Raw genomic sequence first — 20,553 nt, 5'->3', positions numbered from 1 at the left:
CTTTTGCTTGAGTGCTTAAGCCAAGAGTCAGGTCAAATGATACCAGGAATGAAGGCCGGGGTCAGCAGCACTGTAAAATACTATACATGTAGTTAAGTCATGTAAATCAGCAGAGTTCTTAGTAATTTTATCAGCAAAATAATAACATAGAGTAGTAGTGTTGTGACTTTAGTCCTCATTCATGTTTTGCTACCACTTTACTGGTTTTAAGTATTGGCTTAATGAATAGTTTTCTAGTGAAATTAGAAAAACACTTGGGTTGCCAAGTTGCAAAAAAACTCTGTTCACTGGACAAACAGTCTACTGTAACTGATGAACAGCTTAATTTTTGTTTTTTGTTTTCTGCAACCTGGCAACACACATGGATACATCGCTCTGTCCAGTTACACCTCCAAGCGTCCTTTGGATGATACTTTATAATCAAAGATTACATAATTCAGTTTCTAAAATAACTAAAATCCATTACCGTCTCTTTCCCTCTGTCCGGTTCAAACAAACTTGACACTTCCTGTCAGTGACTCTCCTCTGGCCCCGAGATCTGCTGCTTACACAGTGTTGGTGGATGAAGAATAGGACAAATCATGCATACAGCGGGGGATCGACAGTCCGTCAGTCTGTCCGCTACACAGACACACACACCAGTCTGAGTGCCAGTGATAACATAGCTCAGTGGACCCATCTCCTCATTTCCCATGCTTTCGGCCAGAGTTGGTTCTGGCACTGCAGCTTCCGCTAACAGCTCCAGCCAGAGACATCAGAGCAGGAGTGCATCCGCTCTGAGGGGTGTGACTGTGTCCACTGCGCTCTGTTCCCATAACCCAGCATGCACGGCTGCTTCCTCACCCACTGGCAGCCAGAGAGACGCAGTAACGTAGAAGAACGACTGATTAAACTGGCCATCCAGGTTTCTTTGATGCTCCAACAAGACACAGACGAAAGAGATCACTGTATCCTATTTTAATGTGTCCTTAGTAAAGCAAGAGGTCAAAAGGTCAGAACACATCAATACTTCTAATTCAAATGTGTATACACTAAAATAGAAAATCAATGGTCATTGATCCTCAGACATTCAAAGGTTCACCCAGAAAGAAAGGAAAAAGCTGCTCTTGACATTTTACGCCAGCCCCTTAGTACTGACAGTACTTTTTTGTTATTTACTGTGTTGTTCCTGTGCTATGAATAGCAACGTCATTTGGAGAATTAAATAAAATTAATATATTTACATTTATATTATATGCTGTTGTCAGCCTTAGGTTTTTCATTTCAGCTGTGGGTATAAATACTTAATTGGCTGTTTCAAAAGTAAAGCTCAGATGCAGAAAATGTGACTGAAGTTGTAATGTGTACTGTGGGAACACTTCTACTCCAAGTACAGACTGTGTATATCCTATAACTTGTGGCAGATGCAAACCAGCGGGTCACTGATCACTTTAATACCACAGACGACCTAATGAAGCCTAACAGCAACAGTATGCAATTGCAAGTTAGCTTGTTTTGAGTTCATCTCCTGAAGAATCACAGAATACTTGATTGTTTTCCTTTATGTGGAAGTTGTAATTACGGCAGACTTTAAAAGTAGGCGCCTAAATTGACTTCTGCATTATTAAAAAAGGCTGAGAGCTGCTGGTGTATCCTTACCAACACCACCTCTAGGTGATGTAGTGACCTGAAACCAGAGGCAAGCGGACCAAAAGGAGCTCACTGCGACCTGATGTGGAGGGAAAGAATTAGAAAAAGGGCGGACTGGCAAAAATTCAAAGTGTAAGGAGACGTTGCATTGTGACCATTGAATCAAATAGCTTCCAAAGTGATTTTATATCTTGTCTTTTCAAACCATCTTCAACCAAACGAAATATACAGACTCAAAATTTTACAACGTGAACAAATGTTCTTTCATAGAAAAAAACTGAATTTCTCAGTTTAACTCAAATCAGCATCTTCCATTATCAACTGTTAAAAAAACAAAAAACAGAAGCACTTTGGAGTCTCGTTTGTATTCCGGTATTATGAAGCTGAACATCTATTTGTTTCATAGGATACATGCCCAGTACCTTTGTTTTCACTTTTAGTTCCGCTGATGATGTCCTAGTATCTGGCCTGGTGTGAAGGACCATATAAAATGGTCTCATCAATTTTTCCCCATCCGACGGATTTAAGTTCTCTCCATCTCAGAGGGTCACACCCGACCGGCCCTGCACACCGCTCTACTCTACATCTACTCCACGGCTCAGCTTCTCCACCATGTGGTAGCACAGATAGGCACATACTCTTCTGTTCATTTAGCAGCAAAGACAAGAAAGAGCTCACACAAGCTTTAGTTTAAAAAAGGATCATTTTGAACTATTAGGCTTTTTCAACTATTTACAATGATCAATAACATGAATCTACATCTAAATAAAAACAGAATTCAGCATTTGCTGCAAAATGTCACTACAAAAATGTAAGATTTGTTGTCTTAAAATATGTAGAAAATATGAAACAGTCAAAGCAGAGAATCTACACAAACTTAGCTGCCATTAGCATTTGGCTGGTATGTTACAGGACAGCGTAGCTGTTATTAGTGAATCATGTGGATATAATACATTACTCAGGCATCAATAAGACGAGAACAGAACAAAAGACTAAAAATATACAACCAGTGAGTCAGAGGTGAAGATAAACAAAGAGATTGTTACGAAGTGAAGAGATGAGGATACATTAAGAGGAAAAACAAACAAACATTCATTCTAAAACACGAATCTGACATCTCAAAGTCACAGACAGTTTCTTTAAAAATGTTTAAAAAGAGTTTAAAATGAAAAATAGTGCCAAGAAAAAAAAATCAGGAACTGGATGTTAGCCTGCTCCTTGTTAACCTGCCTCATCATCTCACTGGAGTTGGTGATTTCTTTTATTACTCATGACTTTGGCTGCCAACAGAGAATGAGGAGATCAAGTGAAGTGTAGCTTTGGCAGTCCTGCTTGAAAGTGATTTAACACTTACATACCTGTACATCTGTCTTTGTGAGGACACAAATTGACGTAATGTATTCCCAAACCCCTTGAACTTAACCATCACAACTGACAAAGTGACTAACCCAAACGTAATCCCAACCTGAAGCTAAAAACCAAGTGTTAACCATCAAACAGCCCTTTATAACTGGGAGGATTGGCCAAAATGTCCCCACTCCACCAGGTGACTTACAAACACATTAACCTCAACCTAATTCTGACTTGAACCCTAAAAACCGTAATCCTAAAATCACCATAGGTGTCAGTGAGGACCAGACAAAATGTCCCCACTCTGTAGGGTGTGACAGTCCTCACAAAGATACAAGTACAAGTACACACACTTTAAAATGGGTGCTGTTACTTTCAAGTTCAATGAGTCTTTCTATAAAAAAAAAAAGTGGAGCATTAACCTTTGTGAATGTGTTTATAAATATATGAAATATATCACAGGGTCAAGACTGTGTGTGTGTGTGTGTGTGTGTGTGTGTGTGTGTGTGTGTGTGTGTGTGTGTGTGTGTGTGTGTGTGTGTGTGTGTCAATCTACTGAACATGACAGTTGTCTCCTTGTTGCGTTTGTTTCTCTTTCTGCTCAGGTGTCTTCAGTAAGCTCGGGGAAAAACACTTCCTGTTGGAGTCATCTGCAGAAGGACTCGGGAGAGGTGTGGGCCCCAAAACCTGTGGAGATAGAAAAAGATAGATGACGAGAAGGAAATGAAGAGGGAAACACAACAAAGTAGGAAGTGGTACAACAAACAAACATCGATTCAGGCGGCAGACTTGATGAAAGAAAACAACTGAAAACCGTCAAGCTCCTTTTCCATCTTATGCTTGGAGATGTGTAATGAGAATGTTGTACAATGCAATGTGTGTTGACATCAGAGCATGTTCATGATGTGCAGCTGGCTAAGGAACAAAGGTGACAGAGAACTGTACTGTGTATGTGTGTAAGAGAGATGGCTGTAGTTGCTCACCTTGCCGTCAGGTGCAGATGCGGCACCACTCGGCCTGGCAGCCAGCCTTGGACTACAGCGCTTCACTGTGGTTCTCCTCACGATGAATGGACTCGCCTCCCCCAGCGGAATATCACCAAAGCCTGAGGGCAAAAAAGATGACTTCATTTTGTTCACTAAAATAAAATCAGTCATCAGATTTTTTTTGCCAAACAGCCATTTTAAATGCTTATGCATTTGCCCCAGATTCTGCAGTAAATATTAGGCATGCCAGTACTTCAGGCTCAGAGTTCTGCAGTGATTTAAGGAGAATAAAAATGTGGAGAACCTAGAGTCTTGTAGTGTTTACAGTTTTTCAGTAGAAATGGGGCAGAGCAGAGCAAAGCATGGTACTAATGCTCATTCAGTTGTAGCTACAATAGATTAGCACCCAACACAAACCTTTCTGCACCAGCTCAGGAAGTCCCTCTGGCCTGAACTCGTCTTCCTGTCCGGTTCTTGATTTGGGTGTAGCCACTGCGTTAGCTTTGATCTTCTTTGTCAGGTTGTGCAGGGCCTCCTGGGCGCTGTCTTTATCATTAATGTCACGGTGCCCCCGTTTCCCTGATGACGACCCATGAGGAGACCTCGGAGGTGTTGAGGGAACCATGTTCTCAGTGTTGTCATGCATCTTATCTTCCTCGCGTCTGGTGGAAGACTTTCGCGCTGAGCGCCGGGAGCGAGGAGTACCGGCGGTAGCTTCATTTGCACGTCGGCTAGTGGTAATCTGTTCGATCCGCGTCGTCAGTGCGTTGTTGGCCTCTTCCAGTTTGTGGACTTCAACCATCAGGCTGCAGTATTTATCCATGCTCTCATCGGCCTCGGTGCTCTTCTCCTCCAGAAGGTTTTTCACTTCATCCAACTCACTCTTGAACTCCTCCAGCACCTTATCCCTCTCTTCTAATTCCCTCTTCTTTTCATCGAGGGCATCCCTCAGTTCTTCCACCTCCTTGGTTTTTTCCTGTGACTCGATCTTCAGCTGTTTTTCCTCCGTCTGCAACTGTCCGCTGTTCTTTCCATCACCTGAAACACAAATGTGGCTGAAGTTAGCAAAATGATCCAACTGCACTCTCTGTAGATAGTTTACCATTAAGAATTATCTGTTGTATGCACCTGGGCTGTTTAACATCATTTGCTTCTCTTGCTCCAGCTGTTTGCAGTTTTTCATCCAGAGAGTCATCTTGCTCAGAGCGGAGTCTTTTTCTTTGGAAAGACGAGCGGCACGGGATGTCAGCTCCGACACCTAAAGGAGATAGAGTAATACGTTGAGGCAGCAGCAAAATTCATCTTTTTTTTATATACTATGATTAAAGGTCTAATAAACAAATGAAATGGTTATAATAAGTTTAGTGTATTGTTTAGCTCTGAATCTGTTTACCTGATCATTGAACTGTACAACAGACACTTTGTGCGTTTCCAGCTCTTTCTCCATAGAAGCAACAGTTGTCTGAAGACTCTCTTGTTCTTCTGCGAGTTTCTTTCTCTCTCCTTCTGCTCTTTGCTTCTCTTTTTCCAGGGTAGTCAGAGCTGAGCACAGGTTCTCTCTCTCTACTTCAATCAAAGTAAGGGAAGACTGCAATTCTTGTTTTTCGGCGTCTAACTTCTGTGTCTGCTCCTCTAGTCCTTCCTTCTCTTGCTTGAGTGAAGAAAGAGTTTGTTGCATGTCATGTTTCTCATCCTCAATCAAAGAAAGTCTAGATTGAAGCTTCTCTTTCTCCTTAGTGACCATGTCTCTCTCTTGCTCCAGTCTTTCTTTCTCTTCTTCCACAGATAAAAGAGTGCAGCGCAGGTTATCTCTATCTTCTTCCACTGTCAATAGGGTGCATTGGAGTTTCTCTTTTTCCTCTACCAATCGGCCATTTTCTCCTTCTATCTGTTCTTTTTCAGTCAAAATTGCAATCTCCTCCTCTTTAGCTTTTATGACCATTTTGAACTCCTTAATTTCTTCTTCCAAAGTCCCAATACAGGTCCTCAGGTCGTTTCTCTCTTTCTGCCACTCATCTCCCTGAGAGCGGAGCCTCTCTCCTTCTGTCTGCCAGTCCTCTAAAGACGTCTGCAGACAATGCTTCTCTTTCTGTAACTCTACCAGCAGAGACTGCACCCTGTCTTTCTCCCCTTCGGACTCTGCACTCTTTTGTTCAAGTGAGACCTCCCTCTGCCGAGAGGCTTCCAGCTGCGCCTGGAGGTCGTCTACTTGTCTGATTTGCCTCTCAGCTTCCTCTCTCATCCCTTTCTCGAGCTCTTCTACCATGTATTTCTGTCTCTCCTCTTCCTGTCTCCTATCTACTTCTGCCTTCTCCAATCCTCTCTCAAGCTCCTCCTTAACAGCCTTCAGTTCCTCTATCTCTCGGTTTTTTGTATCCAACTCTCTCTCCAAGCGTTCTTTCTCCAATCTCAGGTTTTCCAGCATGGTAGAGAGCTCTGATAGTTTCTCGCTGAGCTGTCTCTTCTCCTCCTCCACCTAAGAGGGCGCGGGTTCAAGACAGTCAGCAGCAGAGATGGGGAAAGGAGACGAGCCAAGAGTGGAGGCGAAAATGAAAAGGATGGAAAGGAAATTGAGAGCATGAAAGAAAAAGAAAAGGAAACCGGATAAATAGGATAACAAGGTTGTCATGTGTCACAAAGCCTTATTAGAACATAAAATAAAACAGGCATGGGAGATGGTGCCAAACAGATCAATAGAAAAAAAGTACCTTTCTTCTTTCCTCCTCCAGATCAGCTTTGGTTGTCTCAGCCTGTGTAAATGGAAAATTACATTTGTATTTATTTGGATGTGAGCACATTTCTTACCCTGTATTTCACTTAACTCCCCGCAAATGTGAATTTTATCTTAAAAAGCAAAAATAAGTTGCTGTAAGAAAAGAAAACATTGTCGTAATGTAAGAAACTTTGAACATCTTTTTAAACAGAATACCTGTAGAAAAGCTTCCTCTAGACTTTGCTCGACATCTTCCTTCTCTCGCTCCAGGGTATCAATGCGATCTTGCAGCGAGTCTGACTTTCTCTGGGCAGCTGCAGAAATACACAATCATAATAAGGCCAACACCAAACCAAAATCAAAGAGGCCACGGCATTTCCACAGACACGAGGAGTCACCTTTGAGCAGCTCTCCCATTTTCCTTTTCTTCCTCTCGTCTGACTCGATGCGGACCTGAAGCTTTTCAATGCCAGTCCTCATCTGCTGGACCTCATCTTGTGTGGAGTTCAGACGAGAGGCGATCTCTCCTTTCTCCAGCAGAGAGGACTCTAGGGACTGCGTGATACGACTCACTTCTCCCTCTAAAGCCTTGGGGGGGAACAGGAGGGCAAAAATAACGATGGAGGGGTTGAAATCAAACAATAAAAATGCATCCATTCAATTACTGAGATAAATATACAATAACAGATGCTAACTCAAACCCCCCCTCACCTGTATCTTGCTGACCATGGACTCAGTGTTTTCATTGGCAGAGGTGTGGTCTTCTTTGATCTGGTTAAGATGGCCGATAAGCTCCTCTCTCTCTCCACTCTGTTCAGAGATTGCCTGCTCCTGCGTCTGTATGTTCTCCAACAGCTTGAGAGAAATATAATGAGCTTACAGTTAGAAAACCATCACACTGGAACAGCAACAATAATTAAACAGAGGATGTTTTGGAAAACATTTTTTTCACTTTTTTCACTGGATATACGAAAACCAGACGTGAGAATGCACAGGTATGTTTGGAGCTGTTTTAATGTGTTTAGCCAATAGAATCAATTCTGAAACGTTTCATGATATTAAGCTAACCCTGCTAAATGTACAGTATGTATGTACCTGTTGCCTCTCGGCCTTCAGTTTCTCCATGTTGCCCTGCAGGGCTTCATACTCCTTCCTCCCTGCTCTGATGTCATCCTCCAGGATGGAAATTAGGTGCCTGGTGTCGCAGTTTGACTTCTCCAGACTGTGAACTTTCTCTCTCCATTGCCCCAAAGACTGGCACAGCTCATCTCGCTCCTCAGTGCAGGACACAAGCTCAGATCTCAGCTGGCTTGTCTGAGGAAATGATAAGATTTAGAATAGTCATGTCCTCCTGATTGACCCGTAACCTTACAAAAACAGATTGTGTTCAATAATGTCTCGCTCTGTTAGTTTTTTCCGATACAATTGAAAAGTTTGGGTCTATTTATTTCCAAAAACATGTGCATTAAAGAATATACATATACCCTTTGATATAGATTATTTTGATGTTCAGCTCTGCTCACCTCGTTCACGAGTGTTTCTATCTGCTGCTCCATGCCTGAACACGTCCGTCTCTGGGTCTCCATCTCATCCTTCAGTCTGGTCCTCTCCTCCTGCAGGGTCTCCAGCTCAGACTCCATGCCCAGGATGTGCTGCTCCAGGTTAGCTTTCTCAGAGCGAACCCTCTTCAACTCACTCTCCTGCTGAAGGAACTTTTCATCCCATCCACCTACAGAACCAAGTAAAAACAAAAAAATCGAATCAATAATACCATAGTACAAACTGTTAAACCTGGGTATTCATCTATATGCTATGGCATCAAATTTAAACAGCTTTTCAAAGTATAAACATTAATTGTAGACATTTACAACCACACTCATTTAGCACCTTGTTTCAGACTGAGGTTGTGAAATGGTTAAATTACTTCCCCATATGCAGTGAGCGTGGAAGATATTTACCCTTGGCCATTTCCAGTCCCTCCAGCATCTCTATAACATCAGTCAGCTGGCATTTAGAGGTTTGTAGCTGAAGAGTTAATGTCTCCCTCTCCTCCGACAGCTGCACCAACTAAACATGAGCACACAGCATTAGTATAACTCACACTTAAATAATAAATGCTATTGCTACACTACCACATATGTGATATTTGTCACTGGTTCACCCTACCTGATGGGCAAGATCTTTCTTCTCCTTCAGGGCAGCGTTCAGTTTATGTGTTGCACCATGTGCTTCGTCCTTGGCTGCATCAAATTTCTTTTCCAAGTTTTGAACTTGGACTTCCAGTTCAGATGTCAACTCTTTTCTCAGTGCCAGTTCAGAGCTCAGGAGGTCACGCTCGGAGCGCAGAGCCTGGAGCTCATTTTCCTGTTTTGCAGTCATCTCCTTGTTGTGGGCGTCGTCATCTTGTCCCTGGTATGAGTCTGTTAGTGGTAGAAACAGATCATCATGTCATTCAAAGATCATACACACGACTGTGGTAAAATGTCTATCAGTAAATAAGCCCAAGAAGAGATAATTATTATTGCTGCCACACAATTTATTTCCTCACCACAGGATTTTAATTCTTCGGTCTCTCTGAAGGACGTGGGTCGAGAAATTTCACAGACTTCAGGTTCATTTTCAAGAGCATCTCTGGGACCACTGCTGTCTGCAGGAACCTGTAAGAGAGAAGGCGAAATATCAAAAGTTAACGACAAATAAATAAAAAGCCCAACCCTGAATTTCTGACACGACCATGAGTGAAAACAAATCAATTGTTTTAGTAGTTATTTCATACCTGATCTATGGGTTTCTCTTGATGTTCCACTAGCTGCTCCTCAATACTCCTCATTTCTTCTTCATCGGCCACACATGCCTGCCTCTCCTCCTCCAACTGTTCCTGGATCATCTCTTGCTCAGCGACGTCGTCCACAAAGACCAACTTTGTCTCACTGTATGATTTGAGATTGAAGATTTACTGATCACATAATAAAAACACAACATACAATATAATCATATGGCTGTATATTTACGCTTAGTATAAACGCATTATACCGGAAAGCCTCGTCAGACAGGTGGGAAAGTTCATCTAGGTCAAACACCATCGGGCTCAGCTGTTCCTTTACTGGGAGGGAATCAGTATTTGCAATTGTCGGCTCCTCATCAATCTGTCCCGCTGCTTCCTCTGGAGAAATTGTTAAGACATAACTCCGTATAAATGTACATATTCAAATTAATGTAGCGGCAGTGTTTCATGGGAAGACCTTTTTTTGGTTAACACTCACCACCAATCTCTGTCTCCTCAGACTCAGTGTGGCTGATGTTTACTCCGGGCCTCTGGGTTCCCTGTGGTTCTGAGAGTTGCTGTATGAGACTGTGTTGCTGGTCCACCTGCTCCAGCAGTGACTCGTACTGCTGCTTGAATACAGTCAGCTCCAACTGTAAACCTGCCAGCTTCTGATGCAGTCTGGACTGCTCTGCCTCAAACTGGTGGCTCCTATAAAAAAAAAAACAACAACATACCATTCAAGCTAAAATTAAACAGTAAAAAATACTGTCAAGACTCTGTAGAAGAAAAAATAATCAGATAGACACTGATATATTTATTTGTTGAAGCATATATGAACATTAAATAAAAATGTACAGTACCTCTCTCTGTTCTCCTCCTCCGTCCTCTCATCCCTCATCTGGCGCTGCTCCTTCAGCCTCTGGTGCTCCTGCTCCGAAGCCTGGAGTGAGCCCCGGATGAACTCGTTCTCCTCTTTGAGTGCAGCCACCTCCGCCTCGTGTCTCTCTGTGCTTTCTTTTAACTGCAGCTTCTCTTCAATGACCTGATTCACACCCGAGAGTAGTTGGATGTTCTCTTCAGTCAGCTGACTGTGCTTCATTTCCAGCTGAAGCTTTTCCTCAACTACTTGGGTCAAGTTGGAAACCAAAGCATTTTTCTCAGAAGTTAATTCACTGAGTTTGGCCTCAGCTTTGAGTTTCTCCTCATTCATCAGGCTGAGGGCAACGTCTAGCTCTGCTTTCTCCTCGGTGACTCGACTAACAGAGGATTCAGCTTCAAATATCTCAGCAGACGCTTGATTGATCTTTGCTTCTGTTTGCTGCTTGTCTTCAGTCAACTGGTTAACGTTGTTCTGCAGTCGCTCGTTCTCCTCTGACAGCTTGTCTAAACTGGCTTCCAGTTGTCTCTTCTCTGCATTTACTTGAATTATTTCATTTTCTACTTGCTCTTTGTCGTCTGTTAACTGTTTCAAATTAGCCACGAGGCTGTTTTTCTCCTGAAGAAACTTGTTGAGGTGGTTCTCTTTGTCTTCATGTACCTGCCTCAGAGTTTTCTCTAACTTTACATTTTCCGCTGTGATCTGTCCGACTTTAGACTCTAACGCAGCAACACTCTCCTCCAGCTGGTTTCGCTGGAAAGCGTCCTCCTCCAGGCGAGTGATTTCACAGCTCCTCTCAAACAACTCCTCCTTCGCTGTGACATACTGTGTCTCCAGCACAGAGTTCTGGGATTGAACCTCCTCTAAGCGGGATTCCAAGACAGAGACCTGAAAAAGTAAGAGAAGTTAGATTTAATCCCGTCAGAGTTATTTTCTTCTCTGAAGAGCAACAGACCTGTGTCAGACTACCTGGGCTTTGCTGTCCTCCAGCCTGACCTCCATGTCAGACATCTGGGTCTGGTTCTGAGCGAGCTGTGCCTCCAGTAACTCTATCGTCCCCTTTAGCTCTTCCACCTGACTGTCAAAAGAGTTCATGGCCGCCTCGTTGTCCTCCAGGTCCATTTGGAGCATCTCCAGCTGAACCTTTATGAGAATAATTAACTGAATGACTCAACAGACCATCCCATATGTTTCAGTATCCAGACGTAGCAAATAGAATACAATATGGTTTAGATTCTATGTGGCTAGATTGTAGACATGTAAGGTCTAAGACACAACTAGGAATTAATTCCTCACCAACCTTGATTTTGTTCATGGCGACCATCTTCTCCTTCAGGAGATCTGAGGTTTTGGCCTGCTCTGCCTCGGCCTTATTAAGCTTCTCCTTCTGACTCTTTATCGTGTTGTCTCTCTCTTCCAAACCGCGTGAGGCGGCAGATAGAGTCGTCTTCATGGTCTTTATCTCCTCTCGACACAATCTTTTGGCTGCTTCGAGCTGCTCTTTATAGCTCTTCTCTTTGTTGAGGAATTGTTTTATCTCCACAGCATGACTCCCTGACTCCTTGATCATCTTCTCTCTGACATCTTTTACCTCTTTTTCCAAAGCAGAGACCAGGCTACTCTTCTCAGTCAGGATGTTCTCCAGGTTGGTCTTGATTTCAGTTGTGGACAAGTGACTCTTCTGTAGAGCTTCTAGAGACGTTTTAAGGTCAGCGTGGGATTGGTTGACCACATCCAGCTCATTCTTCAAGACTGGAAGCTTCTCTGCTGCATCTTTGTTCGCAGCTACCTTTTCTTCTAAGGAAGATATCTGCTCCAGAAGATGGTTGATCTTCTCAGTCTGAACATGCTGGGAAATCTTGATACAAAGCAGAATATGAATGGAATTAAACTTCATATTTGCATTTGAACAACAGTTTTGTAACTACAATAAATAAAAGAATAAATCATAGAACTGAAACATAACAATATTTTACCTCCGCATCTTTCCTCATCTCTTGTGCTGCATTTTCCAGCTCCGCCTTCTGTTTGTCCATAGACAGCATCTGAGCTTCAGCCTCTCTGAGCTGCTTCTCCTTCTCTTCCGTCTGGCCCTGCTGATCCTTCAGCTCCTCTTCTAACAGTTTGAGATCATCTGACTTTTTATCGTACATCTTCTTGTGTTGCTCTTCGTTTTCTGTCAGTAAGTTAATTTGTTTCTGCAGCTCAGCTCCCAGTTGCTCCTGGACCTTCAGGAATTTCTCCATGGAACTGACCTGAAACACGAAGAGTAGATAAAACGTAGGGTTCTGCTGGTTAAAACAATATAATAAAATATATAACACGATATGGTCAAGGACAGATTTGAACACAGACTATAATCAGTCATAGTACTCTTTCTTAAGCTCTGGACAGTTAATTTGATCTTAATGTTTTCATTGGTCATATGATTATTTTTTGCTTCACAAATGCCCTCAAAGTTGGATTTATGAATTTGTGTTATAAAAACAGCATAACACAAAGTTAAATTATTAACAAGAATAAATAATCAGCAATCTGTGAATACATTTTTTTGCAGTCCGGTATAACAGACCTGGTTTCTGGTGAGCTGCAGCTCTTGCTGTGCTTCCTCCAGCTGCAGCTTGATCTGCTCCGTCTCTTCAGACTTTGCTGAAACACTTTCCTCACAATGCTTCAGCAAGGACGCCTTCTCTTCTGCCAGGCTGGTTGAGAAAAAGACACGGAAGATAAAACATGTTAAAAGAAATATACGTTGATTGTAACCACATTAAAACAATGGAGACCGTGTTTATATCATACTGCACTAAAGCATCCTTGAGTATTTTATTGTGGCTGTGTGCGTTGACCTATTAAACCCAGAAAACCCATGTTGCAGTGAAGCAGCACTGAGATGCAGAAATACTAATCTTAATTAAGTTTGTAAAGGTAGGCTGTTGCATTGGAAAGAAAGTTCATGACAAATTACGAACTAAACAACAAACAAAACTCCCACCTGAGGATTTGCGCCTCCTGCTGTGCAGTGGAAAGTGCCAGACTCTCTCTCAGCTGGCTGATCTCAGCCTGGCCCAGCTCCATCAGCTGGTCTTTGGAGTGGACCAGGTCGCAGGCTGCCTGGTGCTCATTTTGCAGCTCTGTGTTGTTCCTCTCAGCTTGTTCTGCTCGACTCATTTCCTTCTGCAACTGCAACTCCAAATCTTTGACCTGTTAATGTAAAAATATACGCACAAGGCAAATGATGATTTGGTTGATGCTGATTAGAAATGAGTTTATAAAGCAGATATTGATTTGGCTCTAAATGTAAAAATGTTATCCAATGAGCAGAGATTATTTTCATACGAACAAATACATTCCAGTAATTCGAAATATTAAAAAAATATTTTAACGTAGAAAGCGTACTCCATGAAAATAATACAAATCAATACAATAAATCACCTGAGCTTCGAGTTGTGCCACTTGCACACTAACATTCTCCAGATCTTTGGTGTGCTTCTGTCCAGCCTCAGAGAGTTGAGACAGGAGCTGCCTCTTCTCGTTCTCCCTCTGCTCCAACTCTATGCTCTTGTCGAGGAGTTCTCCCTTCAAGGAATCGACGTGAGCCGACAGACTGGCCTTATCTCCCTCTACACCCGCGAGCTGCTTCTACAAAATTACAGGACATGTATTCAGGTTGAGGGGTAATTCTCTTCAAGGCTAGAGTTGATGTTGCTTGAATTGTGAAGGATATTTCTTATTCTGAACCATTAAGGCAATATTTTAACAAATTCTCAAAAAAGTTATAATGAAGTTGATATGAAAGAACAAGTGTTGGGAATGCAGGCATTTTGTGTTGTAATCATGCCTTAATTATCATATCATATCGTTTACCCTTGCATCTTACCTTAAGTTCTTCATTAGCTTCATTCAGTGAACTAAGACTGTTTTCCAAGTTACTGATTTTGTCTGTGAGCTCCTTTTGCACAGCTTCAGTTTCATTAATCAAGACCTCCTTCTCTTTCTTCCAGTCCAGCAGGGCTTGGTGTTCTCGTCTCACTTCGTTACACTCAGTCTGACTCGCAGCCAAATTGGATTTCAGGTCTTGGCTCTCCTTCTCTAGAACCGTCAACCTGTTGGTCAGTCTCTCCGTCTCCTGTTTCTGTTTCCCAAGTTCATTCTGAGACCTACACGGGGGTTAGAATTGTATTTACAATAGTGAATGTGTCTACTCTGTGTCTACTCTTTTCAAAGAGTGACCAACTCTCTTGGTTTGTACAGTAAAACTATGACTACCTGTCATTTTTGGTTTCTGCATCAGAAAGAGTCTTCCTCAAGTTGTCCAGCTCTCGGGCTGAAGCCTCTGTCTGCTTCTCCAGTTTTGACTGAAGTCTCTTGAGCTCTTCCACCTGTCCCTCTGATTTTGCTGTAGAGCGAAAAGACGCAAGTTAAAAGTTAATAACGGAGATAACTTGATGATAATTCTTCAGACATTGCCATTCCAACAACAGATTTACCTCTGAGGTCATCTAGTTGTCCCTGGGTGCGTTTGAAGTTCTGGTCTCCGCTCTTCTTCTCCTCCTCCAGCTGAGACAGACGCCTGCTGCTCTGGTCCAACTGGACAGTCACACTGTTCTTATCTCTCTGCAGCTCCTAGTGGGGGGGAAGAGATGTGGAGAGGAGTGACAGAAAAAGTTAATTGCATTCTGAAATGTTGTGTTTTCATATTTTGCCACAAAGGACTGTTCAGATAAAGCTGAAAACAATACCAGGAGACTTGCCAGTGAAATAATAATAAGGGTCAAGTGGATATTCTACTAAAAGCAAACCTCCATTTTCTTGCGGATGTCCTGCTCTTTGGTCTGACTGGCCTGGAGGCTCTGCTCTGACCGCAGCAGTTTCTGTTTCTGCTCCTCCACCTCCTTCTCCATCTGAGTCTTCTGGAAGTTAATCTAAAGAGAATCGAGGGAAGAGACAAGTCAAGCATAAGAACGAGAAGTACATACAAGACCAGGGGAGGACAATAATTGGGGGCTGGTCAATTATTGTGATTGGCAGCTAAACGTGCTCTCATGTACACCCCCCCAAATGTTAGGTAAACAGAAAGGGCAGGTATAATGCCTAGATTTCTTTGATGTCACTGGGCCACCACCACTGAGGCAGTGGGATTCAGTGACTTGTCACTATCTGACTTTGAGTAGATGAAGGAACAGCAGAAAAGTGACAAAGTTACCTTCTCCATGTCAGCCTGCAGTATGTTATAGTCCTTTTTGGACTGTTGGATCTCCTGCGTTAGCTTGGTTCTGGTCTGGTTCAGCTGCTGATCCAAAGCCTTGTGGGAACCCTGGAGCTGGGCGAGCTCCTATACAGAATGAGTACAAGTACAAGCACAAAACCTTTTGAATAAAATACAAAAGTGCATATCTGTTTTTAATGTCTGATAAAATGTAAAAACATTAAAGGCCTAATGATGGTATGATGTGACATTGTTGCACCTTCTGACTGTCTCTCTCTTGGTCCTTGAGTTTTTGCTCCAGGGCACGTTTGCAGCTTTCGGCGTTGTGCCTCTGACAGCTCATCTCCTCCGTGACTTGTTTCAGCTTCTGCTCAACTGAGCAACACTAAATACGTGACAATATTGCCAGTTATTTATGTTTCATTCAAAAATGAAGTCTATGAAGGGTTGATAAATGATGAATGATGGACAGAGTTATCAGCAGTACCTTGGCCTCCACCTGCTGGTGTCTGTCTGTTGCCTGACTCAGCTCATGACGAGTCTTGGCCAGGTCTCTGTCCCGATCGGTCAGGTCCTTGCGGGCCTGGTTCAGTTGGGTTTGTAGTTCTTGCAGCTTGGAGGCCTGACTACGAATTTCCTTCTCCTGACTGGACAGATTCCTCTCCAGCTCTGACACATGCCCACGCAGCTCTAATGAAGAAACAGTGAAAATTAAATCCCTGCTGCCGGGCAATTGTAGGATGGTCAAACTCAAAGGGAACAGATAGATCTCTCAGAGGGAGTGGATGTGCAGAATCAAAAGCTATCTAATATTTCACAGAATGGTTGGCATCCTATTTGAGAATATGTAATACACAGTCCACCTTGGTTGAGAGTCTTCAGCTGCTCCATCTGTTGGGAGGATCCACTGGGACTCGGCACTGCTATGGAAGAGCTCATTCTCTGGCTGGCTTTGATCGGCGTCTCCTCGTGGGCGTTCCACAGAGATGTCCCTCGCCTCTTCAGAGGCGTTTCCATTGCATCCTGAGACTGGCGGGTGTGGGCTGAATCTTGTTGCCATGGAAATATGGACGATCCAGTTTGGCGGGCAGCAATGTCCTTGTGACTTACACAGACTGATGACTGATTCAACATCTGGAAGAAAACAGGAGAGTTAACATCACCAACTTACCACAAATAAACAAACACATAATTGGGATAAGTGATTTACTCACTTTGACCTGCATGACTTTGAGTTCAGTCTCCAGCCTTTTTCTTTCTTCTACCTCCTGGTTGTATTTCTCCTGAAGCTCCTCCAGTCTGTTATCTAAGAAATGCAAACAGTTTAACATCAGGATAATCTGACATTTGCATTGACATCTTGAAGTTAACGTTTGCTGACATACACAAATTAACAGAGGCAGCCTAACAGGAAAGCATACAGCTGGAAATAAATGTAATTTGAAGTACCATGCTGTCTGTAGGCTGGGACAGGAGCTGGGGTAGAGAAACTTTTCTGTGGAGTAGTGTAAGGCTGAAGCTCAGAGGATGACAAGGAGGAAGAGCCAGCGGGCTGAGAACGATCCAATTCATTTTTGTACCTGGGCAGAAAATCACCATCACCAGCCATCCAAGAGTCAGGTTTGAAATCTTTCCATCAACTCAAACTCAGTTTAAATAGTCATTTTGAAGCATGACGCATGAACACTTGACACAACAACAGGGCACAGGATCTATATTTACAAAGCCAACCACCATTTTCATTCTTAAACGTCCGTATCGACAGACACAAAAGTGAACTCACTTCTTGAGCTCCTGCTCCAGTCGCTCTATGGTCTTCTTGCAGGAGTTCAGCTGACCCTCCAGGTAGCTCACCTAGATTGATACAGAATTCAGTTAGGATCACACAAAGCTATAAATGCATTTTAATTCCAGATATGCATATCCTATGCCTCATTTTCCTTTTGGCAAATGATCACAGCAGCTGGTGTGTCTTGTTGATTTGTTTGTCCAATTAACAGGTGTATAGTGTAGACACTGAGCTGTTCTCCAATTAATGTTATAACAGAGCCATGGTCACCAATACACAGATTGTGGTCCTATTCAGACCCAGAGACCCATCACTGATTAAATAACTGAGAATTATTAAATGTTGAGGGGCACTTCAGCTTTTCAAGTCTTAATGGCACTGGTGGGGCCAGGAAAGTCACAGGCCAAGTGCTGTAAGTCATCTCATGTGACGCCACTCATCCAATTATTGTGACTCGAATCAGTGCATGAGATACAAAGAGACTAAAGATAAAAGTCAGAGAAATCAGAGGGAAAGAAAGAGGAACGTACCTGCTGCTCTTTGACCCCGAGGTCATGGACAACCTTCTGACGGGCTTTCTCCAAAGAGTCACATGACTCTACTAAACCCTGGTTCTCTCTTTTCAAAGCAGAGGTCTCTGTACGTTCACTGTCCACCTGGAGAGAGACAAACAGACAATTGATGTATTTTCTGGGAATAATTTCCACTTCAATCGGTCATTTCTCCGAGGGGAATCCAAACAGTTCATCTATCTGGACTTTAATTCATCCTTTCCTCTTTAGCACTGACCTTTTGTTTCTGCTTTTGCAGGACAGCCTCTAAGGAATCGAGCTGAAACTGCTTCTGGGACCTTTCCTTCTTCAATTTGTCCAGCTGGACTTCCATCTCCCGGATCTTCTGCAGGGCTTTCCCTGGAAGTCCATCCTTCCACTCCTCCACCGCCCAGCTCATGGTTTATAACCTGACTGAACAGACAACAATTTATTTAGAAGTGGGGAAAGCAATACTAATGTGCAAACACAATGAACAGCCAACTAATGACCCTATATGGAAAATAAGTAACTTAGTATTAACTACTAAGTACTGTACAAATAATCATGTGAAAAGAACAGCTTGAGTTAATATAATACTTGTTATTAATAAGAGTTAATCGTGTTACTAATAACTAGAGAAATGCCTCTTTGTCTTTCCTTCCTTTGATTTTCTGAACAAACAACTTTCTGATTGACTTCCAACTTGGCGGATGCGTTTCAGAGGATCCCAGATAGTGCAGTATTGACTTGATATGTTTTTGAATGAGCGGGTCAAGACTCCAACTCTCCAATTTTTAAACTGCCCTTTTTGTGTCACTGATGGTTTCACAATTGTGGCGGTGTGGTAATATCACTTGGGCCCACTTGACCAAAAAAGAAAACAAGGAAAATGGTTCACACATTTGATTAATGAGGTAACCACGACATGGAAGATGATCCTAACGAACCCCAGCGGCCAATGATTCCCTCTGGATCAAAAACAGAAGAAAAGGAAGAAAAGACAAAGAAGAAGAGGACCAGAGAGGATGAGAAGGAGAAGGACCAGACTGAGGTTGACACGGAGGCCAGTCATATTGATGCAGATGTTGTAGACGAGCCTCTGCCTGGAGGAACCAGGAGCAGGGTCGACAACTGAACACCAAACGATGATGAGGAGAACAGCAAACTGCGGGACTGGTATGACAGACTTCCCACAGAGTGAAAATAGAAAGTGATTTACACAGATGATGAGTGAAGTGTATTTAATACCATTAAAAAGCTACAGGTTTGTCAAGTGATCTGCATAACGCCTGATGAAGCCACTTGACGAGGGCACAACACTGATCGACCTCATGGCTGCATCAGCTCATCCAAAGACCAGGAGACACGACACACACACACACACACACACACACACACACACACACACACACACACACACACACACACACACACACACACACACACACACACACACACACACACACACACACACACACACACACACACACACACACACACACACACACACACACACACACAGACAGACAGACAGACAGAGAGAGACAGAGAGAGAGACACACACACACACACAGACACACAGAGAGAGACAGAGAGAGAGAGAGACACACACACACACACAGACACACAGACACACGCAGTGTGTCTTGGTTCGTTTCTGTGGCGTTGTTTTGATCCCAGATGCTTGTTCCTCTGATAATGAAGCCACATAAAATCATATTTATCTGATCAAATGTACTAATGCATTAAAGGTAATGATGTCGCCGTTACCGACACAAAGGTTTCTGTTCTGCTGTGGTGGTTAACTATTGACGTAGACCGAGTTGTGTTAAACACGGTTTTAACACACATAATCAAAGATAAAGTCAGCCAAATAAAATACAGTTGTTTATCAAGAAGAGGTCAACAAGCCGTGTTGTTAAATTATTGTTCATTAACGGCTGAAAGCAGCTTCACTTACTTTGGGCGCGACGCTCCTCCACCAGATACACAAATGGTGCTCGTTGGGAAATTCAAACTGCACAGAGGAAACCGACAACCCCCAAAGCTGCGCGCTCATTGGCTACTTCAAGAGACGTCACTCGAAGAACGCAGGTGATTGGTTCACTTGAGTCTCAGCAGTGCCACCACGCGGTGTAACCGTAGACTGTATAGAAACAGGGTGTAACTTTGTAGCTGTTGATCACAATCAGGACGTCAAGACAAGACAGCCTCTGAAAGTCTTTTTTAAATGTTTTTCCGAACGTGATCACTTACACGAACTTGAGGCTGGGACGAGAAATTCACGAGCCCCTTATATGGCTGGATGAAAATATCGGAGCTTCAGGTGGAAGATACTTAAAGTCAGCCATCAGACAGCGTCACTGTGTAGAATCATGAGTGAGATTATAATAATAATCATAATAATAAATTTCATTTATAGGTTTTAGAGTTTGGCACTTGAAATGGGATTTTCACATTTGTTCTGCTCACATTAACTCTCATTTAAATACGTCAATGTACAAGCACATTCTGTGAACTAGTTTTCACAATGGACTTTGCCTTAAAAAGTTGTGACTGCTGCAGCTGACTGAGGAAAATCATTTGTGTACTCACCTGACTAGAAATGGGTACTTTCTGTTGTTTTCATATTAAAGATGCTTTTATACTAAATAAATTGGCAATTGAACAGTAGTAGAGGATCTATTGAATCAAATGACTTCA

General features: G+C 42.8%; 1 protein-coding gene across 1 annotated transcript; it reads right to left on the bottom strand.

Annotated features, from left to right (window-relative positions):
• Window positions 1-1,791: 1,791 nt before the first annotated feature.
• cenpf (centromere protein F) lies at window positions 1,792-19,886 on the bottom strand. Its single transcript, XM_047331556.1, has 38 exons — window positions 19,811-19,886; window positions 18,107-18,282; window positions 17,848-17,973; window positions 17,312-17,382; window positions 16,978-17,108; window positions 16,743-16,834; window positions 16,392-16,662; window positions 16,016-16,218; window positions 15,788-15,913; window positions 15,526-15,654; window positions 15,122-15,244; window positions 14,810-14,945; window positions 14,589-14,718; window positions 14,200-14,479; window positions 13,755-13,961; window positions 13,315-13,523; window positions 12,895-13,024; window positions 12,299-12,577; window positions 11,623-12,180; window positions 11,292-11,465; window positions 10,306-11,210; window positions 9,942-10,153; window positions 9,712-9,841; window positions 9,455-9,608; window positions 9,227-9,335; window positions 8,845-9,098; window positions 8,637-8,745; window positions 8,202-8,407; window positions 7,774-7,992; window positions 7,390-7,533; window positions 7,077-7,266; window positions 6,895-6,992; window positions 6,674-6,715; window positions 5,359-6,441; window positions 5,094-5,223; window positions 4,383-5,003; window positions 3,963-4,084; window positions 1,792-3,666 (listed from the first exon to the last, which is right to left on the bottom strand). The coding sequence occupies exons 2-38, from the start codon at window positions 18,266-18,268 to the stop codon at window positions 3,532-3,534; spliced, it is 8,400 nt and encodes a 2,799-aa protein (XP_047187512.1). The 5' UTR covers window positions 18,269-18,282; window positions 19,811-19,886; the 3' UTR covers window positions 1,792-3,531.
• Window positions 19,887-20,553: the final 667 nt, after the last annotated feature.

This window comes from Scophthalmus maximus, chromosome 4, assembly GCF_022379125.1.
Source record: "Scophthalmus maximus strain ysfricsl-2021 chromosome 4, ASM2237912v1, whole genome shotgun sequence".
Classification (NCBI taxonomy): Eukaryota; Metazoa; Chordata; class Actinopteri; order Pleuronectiformes; family Scophthalmidae; genus Scophthalmus; species Scophthalmus maximus.
Note: the sequence above shows the minus strand (reverse complement) of the source record. Positions and strands in the feature narration are given on the sequence as shown.

Bases quoted from the DNA above. Each gene is read 5' to 3' on its own strand.
- cenpf (XM_047331556.1), bottom strand. From the start codon at position 18,268: ATGAGCTGGGCGGTGGAGGAGTGGAAGGATGGACTTCCAGGGAAAGCC. The intron at 16,663-16,742 runs GTGAGTAAATCA...GTTTTCTTCCAG, and splicing joins TCAAAGTCATGCAGGTCAAA to ATGTTGAATCAGTCATCAGT. The intron at 16,219-16,391 runs GTGGACTGTGTA...TTTCTTCATTAG, and splicing joins GCTGAAGACTCTCAACCAAG to AGCTGCGTGGGCATGTGTCA.